An 11,519-nucleotide genomic window follows, 5' to 3' on the forward strand; every position below is an offset into this window, starting at 1 on the left:
GTAGCATTCAAACCCAAGAAGTCTGGATTTAAAGTCTATAATACCAATATACTATAATACTGAATCACATCTAGATAACAATAGAACTTCAAAGATATCAAGAGTAAGCACCCACCCTGTATCAGTAACTCCTCTAAAACAACCCAACCACCCTTTATGGAGTGTGGGGAGGGAAGAGAACACCAACTTTTGAGGGGTGGCGGCGGGGGGAAGAGTAAACTATGTCAAAATTTATCTAAGATGATAAAAATATTAGTAGGTTTAAAAAAGCAGAGCGTTCCCAAAATCCCTTTTTCACTAACATCTAAGAAAAATATCTAATTTTGCAGTGAAGAAGGAGTGAGAGTTCATGAAATTACTAACTTCATGGAGAAACACCTACACTGTTATACAACTACCACTATGGATCTCATAGTGGTAGTTAATTTTTTAAAATAAAAAAATATTTACTGGGTGCCCCTTCTGTTCCAGGCAAATCTCCTTATGGAACACACATTCTAGGATACTTCTTTACTACCTTCCTATTCATAAATATAGGTATAAACTTACAAAGGAGATGTTAGAATATTCTATCTCCAAAGTATTCTGGTTAACTGATTGTTTTATTTTACTGATCTTTGGTACTTAGGTAAACACACTTATGAAACACACACACACACACACACACACACACACACACACACGTTTTTGCTTTAAAAATGACTTTTCTAAATTTTTTATTCCCATCATACAACCTCAGCGATGTCATCTGAACTGGTGAAAGAAAAACTATGGCCAGCTAGTTGATAGGCCTGCGTCTCAATTGCATCCAGTTTGGCTTGCATTATGTGTTTCTGACTTTCACATTCTGCGGTACTAAAGCCGATTCCATTTAGTTCTAGCAAGGCCAAGCAGTACTGGGAAGGCATCTCCACTTTACAGAAGACATCTGGAAGAAAAAAAGAAAGCAAAAAACATTAATTCACCAGCTAAGTGACTAGATCAGCATGAGTACCTAAACATACATAGAATTTTTCTGGGAGAATCAGAGATGCTACTAAGCTATCCTTCAAGATCCAGTCTTTTGAGCAGCATTATCAAACCATCAGTGAAAGGTATTAAAGTACTTTCCACTTTTCCACTTGAGTATTGGATTACTATCTGTGTCCATGCAGAGTAAAACAGGCAATCTTATGAACAGTCTGAATTATAAGAGATTGCATTTCTCCCAAGATGATGTTTCTGCTTCTACTCTTAGCAAGAACAAGGTAGCCAATCTAATTTGCTAAGCTGACTACAAAAGGTTAATTCACCAAAATTTTTTCCAGTATTCTTGGTCCCATGGTATGCCGGCGTGCACAAAGCTAAACATGAAGGTTTTATATTTTCCAATGCTCTAAGAGTAAAGAATAAGATTCCTGAAGTAAGAATCAGAGTATTTTTCTATCTGCTGACATTTCTCAACAGAATAGTCACTCTAAATCAGTTTTCCCAGTATGTTCTTTAGAATATTAGTCTCAAAAATACTCTATAAAAGGCTGGGATTGAGAGACACTGTATACTATGAGTTTCATCATTTATAAATTACTCTTAGATGTTCATGATGCCTGTTAATATATTAAAGGCTCTGAGTAGAAATGAACAAAGACAACTATTTAATTTTGTTTTAACCAAAAGTCTGAAATCATTTGACCATAAAACCCTTTATCTGTGTAATATTTATTAACATTGTGAAAAGTAAGTGTCCATAGAACACTCTGTGGGAAATGCTATCCTAAAATTATTAAGAAAAAAATCCATAACAAAGATTTCTGCTCCAGTACTATGGCTCACTAGGACTCTGTGTAACCCTGGCCTGCCTTCCCCAGCTCCACATACACACTTTTTTTTTTTTTTTTTTTTTTGGCCGTGTTGGGTCTTCATTGTTGTACGCAGGCTTTCTCTAGTTGCGGCGAACGGGGGCTGCTCTCTTCATTGCGGTGCACGGGCTTCTCATTGCAGTGGCTTCTCTCATTGTGCAGCACGGGCTCTAGGCATGTGGGCTTCAGTAGTTGTGGCACGCGGGCTCAGTAGTTGTGGCTCATGGGCTCTAGAGCACAGGCTCAGTAGTTGTGGCACATGAGCTTAGTTGCTCCGCAGCATGTGGGATCTTCCCGGGCCAGGGATCGAACCCGTGTCCCCTGCATTGGCAGGCGGATTCTCAACCACTGCACCACCGGGGAAGCCCCCACATATTCTTTAAGGCACTCTTGGTCTCAATCAGCAGGCGAAATCCCAAAGGACACCTGTAACCACCCCCAAAAGCAAACAATTGAGAGCTACTGGCCTCTAATAGTCAGAACATACTGGGCAGTCAGAGCCTGGCTTTGGAGACTTGGAACCAGAGCAGAAATTCATGTGATGTGGGACCAGAGAAATAAGGAACTAGGGTCAGAAAAAGAAGAGTCAAGAGTGGTAGGAAGCCAGCCTGGATTCACAGACAGTAGGAAGAAACAGGGCTGCAATGGGAATGGAGTCCTACTGCAAAAAGGTTGAGGGAATAATAGATTTTTGGAGTAGCAATAGGAGGAGAAGCTGATTATCAGACTTCTGTTCTGAACCAAAACTCTCGAGAAAAGCTAATGTAGGCCTTGGATGAAGTTTAGTTTAGTAACAAGCAGAAGCCAGAGCATAGCCTTTCTAGAGGAAGACTTCCCCCAAATAAGCCCTGCAGGGCTCTACTAATCAAATCTTGTATGATTTCACAAAGATTATAAAAAATATAAGATAGCAAAGATGTATGAACTGGACTCAACAGAAACAACAAATGACAGATTTAGATCCCTAAGAATTGCAGGTATGGAATCATTAGAACGGAGCACAGCTACGAATGAACTATCTACAAAATCAAACAAGATGAACAGAAACAAAACAGGAAAGTGTAAATATGTCAATAATCACAATGAATAGAAACACATCAATCATCATAATAAATTGCTAAATTTGTAAAAAAAAACTGATAGTTTGAAGAAGAAATAAGCTATACTTTGTTTATAAGACATCTAAAAAGTAAGGATCTAGAAGGTTTAAAGGGGTAGAAAAAAAGATATATGAGGGGCTTCCCTGGTGGCACAGTGGTTGAGAGTCCGCCTGCCGATGCAGGGGATGCGGGTTCATGTCCCGGTCCGGGAGGATCCCACATGCCACGGAGCGGCTGGGCCCGTGAGCCATGGCCGCTGGGCCTGGGCGTCCGGAGCCTGTGCTCCGCAGAGGGAGAGGCCACAGCAGTGAGAGGCTCACGTACCGCAAAAAAAAAAAAAAGAAAAGAAAAGATATATATATGAGGCAAGTATTAATCAAAAGAAAGTTGATGCTGCCATATTCATTCCAAAAAATAGATTAAGAGTAAAAATCATATTAGTGGAAAAGCTAGTCACAACATAATGATAGGTTTAATGCACCAGGAAAATACATCAATTTTAAACCTGTATGCACCTAATAAAATTGTCTCAAAACATATAAAATTACCTGAACTACAGGGAAAATCAGATATAGAAGATTTAAACAACAACATTGAATTAACAGACATTTATGAAATTCTGCATCCAGAATTAGAATACATATTATTTTATATGCACACAGAACATTTACACAATAGTTCAAGTTTTAGGTTATAAAACAATTATCAAAAGACTTCAAAGAATGGGTATTATACAAACATGTTCTCTAGCTACAACACAATAAAGATTGAAGGTAATAATGAAAATATGAAATAAAAGTTTCCAACTATTTGAGAATTAAAAACAATCTTCTTATAATTTATAAGTCTAAGAGGTATACCAGGAAATGTTAAATATTTAGGATAAAACAATGAAAACAATATATGTCAAACTTGTAAGATATAATGAAAGTAGAACTCTGAGGAAAATTTATAGCCTTAAGTACTTATATTAGAAAAGAAAAACATGATTTTAAAAATAATGAGTTTAGTGTCAAACTTAAGAATTTAGAAAAAGGACTGCAAATAAAGTCAGGGGAACTAGAAGAAAAGAGATTACATAAATGTTCACAGAAATCAATGAAATAGAAAACAAAAACAACAGGAAAGATCAAAGGCAAAAGTTGGTTCTTTAAAAAGACTGAAAAATTGGATAAACTTCTAGTGAGATTAAACAATAGTATTATGAAAGAAAAAGACGACATAACAGATAAACCAGAGATATAAAAAATCAGCAATACCTTTAGATAAATTCTTAAAAATATATATAGCTTACCAAAACATAATCAAAAGATATAACTGAATAATCTTACCGTTATTAAAGAAGTCAAAGTAGTAGTTAAAAATATTTCCATAAAGAGAGTTTACAGGCAAATTCTACCGAACTTTTAAAGAACACATCATTCCTACGATACATAAACTCCTCCAGAACAAAAAGAGGCTATATTCATCAACGCATTCCATGAAACTAGAGTAACTCTCTTACCAAAAACAAAGCACAAGAAAGAAAAATTACAGTCATTTTACAACCAATGACTTGGCAAAGTAGAGACAACGTAATCAGCAAGATTTCTTTCACATTGCTGTTTAAAGAACAAACTTTATACAACCATTCTGGAAAACAATTTAACATAATCTTGTACAGTTGAATATTCCCATTTCCAAGACGGAGCAATTCTACATGCAAAAGAAATTCTTGCCCAGTATAGCAGGAGACATGTAAATTTATAAGAATATTTATACAGAAATACCTGTTATAGCAGAACAAAAAAACAAAATAAAACAAAACTAGAAACAACCTGAGCATTCACCAAGAGGAAAATGGATAAATACATTTTGGTGCACACACACACACACACACACACACACACACACACAAAACACAGTGATATATTACAGAGCAGTGAAAATCAATAAACTACACATACTTGCAATAATATGCAGGAAACTTACTAACATGATGCAGAGCAAGTAAAACAAGACATAGTGTGACAGATGTTTTGTAAAGTTCAAAAACAAGCAAAACCAAATAATACATTGTTTGGACTCAGACATATATATGCTAAAATTTTTAATTAAAAATAAAATTTAAATAAGAAAATAAGGGAATGATAAACATAAAACTTGGGATGTACAAGGAAGGAGGAGCACAAAGGTAGACAAATGTCTAAGTTATGAATGTGAGTTAACAGTTATCATTATATTATTAAAATAATGGTGAATAATAAGAGGACCATACATGGACCAATGATGATAGTGCTCATGAAAGAAAGATTATGACTAATATAAATCTGTGCAGCTGAGGTCCTTTGAAAAAGAGAGAAACCAACTCACTCCATACCTAGAAAATCATCTAATCTATGTTCAAACTATCTAGAAAGGACCTAATTGATCAATGTGAAGAGGACAGGATACTTTGTCCTGGTTCAAATTAAGCAAAGACACATTGTACTATTAGTATTAATTCATACCCAAACAAAAATCAGCTCTCTATGGGGAGAAAGTCAGCTAGAACACACCTCTCCAACAGGCAAGAAGATGAGAAAAGAAAAAGATGAAGATTCTGGAGGCCCATTAAAATTAACAAGCACATCCTGAAATAATTATTTTCAAATAAAATTTGATAGCTGTCCACATTCTCTCCAAAAACCTCCCTTATCTCAATGTACTTCAATTCTATGGATTCTGTGAATAAGAAATATTTAACACTGTACAAGAATGCATTTAACACCTCGTGGTCACCCACTTTTGAATCTGCAGGGAAAAAAAAAGCTTTCAAGGCACATAGAAAGAAATTGTGAAAGTTAAAAATTACAAATCTAGAGGGTTTCTTGTGCTTTTCTGGAAAGGAAAGTCAGTCTTCTTTTTTTTATAGGTGAAAAACTGTCTTTAAATAGTGGAACCATCCCCTCCCAATCAGACTGAAAACTTACAAATCTGATAATGGGTAACAAATATCTAAAAAGTTACAGACTAATTCATATCACCATCGTCAAATGTCAGTGTCTAGAAACTATACAGACTACCCAGGATGCCTATCCTAGGAGCAGACTAGTCAGACTAAGAGGGAATGAGCTATGTTCATTCAGCATTATTGTAAAGTAGCTGAGGTATGTGTGCTGCATACTCCCACTCCTTGGCCTGCCTAGATTGGCTTAAAGAAGCTGTCTGAAATACTACAATGCCTGTTGAAGAGCTACTAATTAACATCACTTAAGCAAGTCTCCTGTGAGCAAATAAGTCAGTCTGGTCTTCTGTATATTCTACCCCAGGGATGTTGGGGAGAACTTTATTACCAGCACAGAGGGTTTGTGCTAGCAGTAATAATAATCATCAAGGAATACAATAATAAGCGCCTGCTCTGTTGCAAACACTGCACTAAGTTCTCTGTCTCATTTAATACTTACAAAATAAGAACCAGACTTAGAGAGTTAACATAGCTTGCCCAAGGTCCCTCACAAATAAATAATACAGATTCAAGCCCTGGTCTCTGTGAATTCACCAGTCTGCTGTTTCTAGTATTTATTAATCAGCCAGTAAATCCACAGTTTATATCTCCTCACAATGAAGCCAACTTTGTTCCACTTTCTCATTTTCACCATGAACATATATTATGCTCTCCAAAGTCAAGGTACTCAATCTGGGCCAGCAGCCTGCACAATAAATTCATGCTATTTGTCACAAGGGAAAAAAAAGATTCACATAAACACCCTTGGCTGAAAAAAATAACTGTTAATAGCTCTAAAAAGAAAACAGTTCATTTTTTTAAATCCATAAAAGATATATTCTAAGTGTGAATAAAAACCATTTGATAACATTCAAATATAAAATTAGGAATAAATGAAGAAGATGCCACTAATTCACCTCATTACAGCAGAGCCAAAGGTCAGCAAACTACGGTCAAACTAGGGCCAGATGTCTGTTTTTGTAAATAAAGATTTACTGGAACACTCATTTTCATATTGTCTATAGCTGCTTTCGTGCTGTGATGGCAGAGTTAAATATTTGTGATTGAGACTGTCTAGGTTGCAAAACCAAAAATATTCATCACTGGCCTTTTACAGAAAAAAATTTGTTGATTCCTGCACTAGACAATCAAAAGAAAGGGTCTGCATAAAAAGTATAATTTATCCACCTGTGATAGAGTGGCTAAATACATAACTATCCCCAGTCTCATAACATCGTAAAAATGCCAGGAACTGTGTTTTTACCTTGAAGGTTTTCCTTCTTCAACAAAGAATTAAGTTGACTCATAGAGCTGAAGATGAGAATGGACTCTACAGATGCTCTGTATCGCCCAGAATGCTCAGTGGTGACGTTCAGCCCTAGGCTTTGAGTTCCTTGGCCAGTCTCTATCTCTTCCAGGAGTGGAAGCTCATGAGGAAGAAAACGGGAAACTATGCCATGAAGAGTCGGCTCCTTGGAATCTGGATCTAGTAACCAGCATGCCACCTGAGTGAGATAACAATCAGAATATTTTCTTGATTTTTCAAAGATATTTCTGTACCCTTAAATTAAAAGGGGAAAAAAGAAAGCTCATTTCTAATCTCACTCGTTTTCACTTAATACTTATTCAATGGTCTTCCCAGGAGAGGAGAAGGAAAGGATAATTGTACCAGGATAAGGAAAGGATAATTGGTATAAAAAATAACTCATTTTTTACCAATAAGAGCCTTCAAAGGTAGCCTTCAAAGAAGGAAAATTTATACTTTTCCACTACTGCAATGCTCCTCCTGACCTACTTCAGAAGTAGGCTTGAAAACCAAGTGCCTTTCAGCTAACAAAAGTCATGTTTCTGAAAATGCAGCTGGATTCTTCTCCACTAAGGCTAATTTTGGCTTTCCTACTACTATAACAAAGATGGGCCTATATAGTTTTAGGTTTATTTAATTAAAAAAAATTTTTTTATTGCGGTAAGTCACATAATATAAAACATACTATTTTAAGCATATTTAATTGTACAGTTAAGTGGCTTATTCAATATTGGAAGAAGTGAGACATAAATATTTCGCCATTACAAGTTCATATCCAGTGTTTTAGAATGCCTACAGAATTTCTCTCAAGGATGAGGACCTGTCACCATGACCATCCAACTAGTGATTTGACTGCTACTGTTAGCTTCCCTATGAGACTAGAAGACCTGTATTTTCTAATACTTGATTTTAGCAGAGCGAAATTGGATTTAGAATAAGGAAATCTAAGCCTTGTTCATAATTTCAATAATTACTAAATGACTTGGTTACTTCTTTTATAGGTCTAGAATGTAGTTTTATGGGGTGGGGGGGGCGATATTGTAAATTATAATAAGAAATATAAATTGGGTCTTCCCAACACAGATAAAGGTGTCTTTAATTATGCTAATGCAGTGACTTGGAGTGCCCCTAGGTCACCTAGGAATGGCGGCTGGTTGCCACCAGTAATCAACCCTGTGATAGGAGGGCTGGAACTTTCAGTTCCACCCCCTCAAACTCCTGGGAAGGGGAAGGGGCCAGAGGATAATTGATCACCAATGGCCAATGGTTTGATCAATTATGCCTATGTAATGAAGCCTCCATAAAAACCCAAAAGGATAGGGTTCAGAGAGCTTCTGGGTTGGTAACCACATGAAGATGCAGGGAGAGTGGCAAGCCTAGAAAGAACAGAAGCTCCACACCTCTTCTTACAAACTTCACCCTATGTATCTCTTCGTCTGGCTGTTGACTTGTATCCTTTAATATCCTTTGTAATAAGCCAGTAATTTAGTGAGTAAACTGGTTTCCTGAGTTCTGTTAGCCGCTCTAGTAAATTAATCAAACTCAAGGAGGGGGTTGTGGGAATCTGATTTATTTATAGCTGGTTGACCAGAAGCACAAGTAACGAGCTGGGCTTGCAACTGGTGTTTGAAGTTGGGGGCTTGTGGGACTGAGCCCTTAACTTATGGGATTTGATGCTCATTCCAGGTAGATAGTAACAGAATTGAGCTGAATTGTAGGACACCCAACTGGTACCCAGAGAACTGTTGGAGATACAGCGAAACCCCCTCCCCCCCACCATTAGAAATTGGTGATCAGAACCCTTTTAGGGGTGTTGAATAAGATAGTCTGATGTAAAAGTTGGCAAACGTCTCTTATAAAAGTGAAATTTTATAAATTAATAGCTTCTCTTCTTACACCAAAAATGTGATGATTAACAAAACCAAGTATGGAATATTTCAAATAGTTTATGCCAAAGGTGTTATATAAATCTGGGATACTACTACAGTTTTAATAAGCTCACATTACCATTATTCTCATTTTGGGCTCTGGAACATCAAAATTAGGTGATAACCTTTTATATCCAGTAAAGGTCAGTTTAGGAACTATATGAAATTTATCACATATAAACCAAGGCTGGTCTGAAGTATAGGAAAGAATAGTATCATTAGTTTACCTGATACTGTCTTCAAAAATCTTTGCCAAAAAAGCTAAAGAAACTAAAATATTATCCTATTATCATTGATCATATTGATAATAACAACCAATTAGTATCATATCTCAACTCAAAATTAATATTCCACACACCTCATGTATCCAGTCTCAACAGAAGGGAAAAAACGATATCCCTTTTCAGGGCTATGATCCTGTAAATAAATATCTTCTGAAAGTGCATTATACTGTTAAGTGTATATTACAACAACATAAGTTACTCTTTCCTTAATAACTCAGAGTCATCATTATGAACAGTATATCATAGTTTGCTATTATATGGAAAAGTTCTCAGGGGCTAGTAAGGCCATTTGTCCCTATGCTAATGGCCTCTAACTACTATGCTTTGTGATCTCTTATATCTGTATGCTTTTGCTATTTTCTGCCTCTATCCTCATGGATATTTGAAACACCCTGCTATCATATATCTAAATCTGACAGTTCTCCTTTCATTCTAATTTACTATGAGACAGAAAATTTAGAACTTATGACCAAAATGAAAATTGTTTAAGTCTCTGAAGAAAGATGTGAACTTTAGTGCTTGGAATGTGTGACATCTCTGGTTTTATCTACACAGAGGCATTTGGTGCATAATAATCTGTTCTGGGTGGATGAAGTTATTGGACAAAGAAGTGACTACTCTAAAATACTTAAGCTGTACTGTTGAAGCTAAATAAATACCAAGTCATTTAAGAATTAACCCTAAACATTAAAATTAAATATTTTTTGAAGTATGTAAAATTCTTTTAGATAAGACAGGGAACCTTAGGATCTTCATAACTTTGTTCCAGGGAGATGCCACAAGACAGAAGAAGAATTTTATAGCTCTGGATGAAGTCATAGATGATAACAGAACGTTCTTTATCAGATTCCTTTTGAAAGCAAGATTGAAGGTGCCGCATTCTGTCTTTCACAGTCAGGCTTGGATCCAGAGAAGGTGGGGCCAAACTGGCACTAATTTCTTAAAAAAAAAAAAAAAAAGTCTTAAGGCAAAAAGTACACGCATTCATTTGAAACAGCAATCTTTAGTGCCAAGACTGAAAAAGACTCAAAAGCCTCAGTTTAGTTCAGCAAGACCTTGTCCAGGTCATGTTGGCTACATAGATGAAGTGCTCTGTAATCTAAAACTTAAGGATTGGGCTAGGTGATTTATAATGCTCTATTTAATCAGGTGGGAGAAAATTCTAAACATTAAGATTCCTAAAAATAAATTTACGCTTCTCAGAATGTGGAATTAAAAAAAGAAAAGTTATTTTTAAATGAATTTTAAAGGAACTCATTTCAGAGGGAATTTTAGTATGAATGTATAAAATTACATCTAAAATAAAAGAAGTTCAAGTAATTACTTATCCTAAGATGTTCTCCTATGAAACAACTGAAAATATTTCATGCTTACTCAGAACAGACATTATATGGCATCTTTTTAAATGTTTCCTTATTAATTTTGCTTCTGTCTAAAACCAAACAATCAACTAGGTATCCAACAACCATAATCAGATCACAATTTATACCTAGGTCCTATCCTTTTAATTCCAAGACTTCTCCAAAGGCTGTGTGATTCAACTACTGTAGATGTCTAGCTCATCACTGCCTCTAAATGAGTTCCAGATACAGTCGATAGGAGGATAAAAGCCTGGAAAGAAACTGCCATGATCCAGTCTTCAGAAGCAAATCCTCAAGGTGGCCAGTGAGTCCTTAAGGATCCACTACCCCAAAGAAGAAAACACAGTAACAGCCACATGTGACAAGCAGAAGACAGTAAGGGGGGTGGCTTCTTAAAATGTCATTCTAGTTAATATATGAAATAATGTATACAATAGCTACTATTTTTTGAAGGTTTTTTTTTTAATCCTAAAAAATAAATTCTAGGTAAATTTCAGGAAACTATTCTCAACAAACAAGTCACTATCCTCATAGAGGTTACATTAAAATTATATGGTAACTTAACCAAATAGTGATTACTTACCAGAATGCTTTTGTTCCTTCTGCAATGAAAAATAGTAAGCATCTCTTCCACCCCAGCATACTGCCAGTCCAACCACCAAGATGCCATCACAACCTTTAACAGGAATTCCATCATCTCCAATAGGGCTTTCCTGAGAGGAACTAACTATGTAAAA

At 36.0% G+C, this 11,519-nt stretch overlaps 1 protein-coding gene across 1 annotated transcript in view; it reads right to left on the reverse strand.

Annotated features, from left to right (window-relative positions):
- POLQ (DNA polymerase theta) overlaps window positions 1–11,519 on the reverse strand; it is a 114,547-nt gene that overhangs the window by 32,951 nt on the left and 70,077 nt on the right. The window contains exons 17-20 of the mRNA XM_030857808.2: window positions 11,366–11,509; window positions 10,164–10,360; window positions 7,168–7,408; window positions 735–928 (exon numbers count right to left, since the gene is read on the reverse strand). Of these exons, the coding sequence (XP_030713668.2) occupies window positions 735–928; window positions 7,168–7,408; window positions 10,164–10,360; window positions 11,366–11,509 (776 nt within the window). The remainder of the gene's footprint in view (window positions 1–734; window positions 929–7,167; window positions 7,409–10,163; window positions 10,361–11,365; window positions 11,510–11,519) is intronic.

This window comes from Globicephala melas, chromosome 4, assembly GCF_963455315.2.
Source record: "Globicephala melas chromosome 4, mGloMel1.2, whole genome shotgun sequence".
In the NCBI taxonomy this organism is placed as follows: domain Eukaryota; kingdom Metazoa; phylum Chordata; class Mammalia; order Artiodactyla; family Delphinidae; genus Globicephala; species Globicephala melas.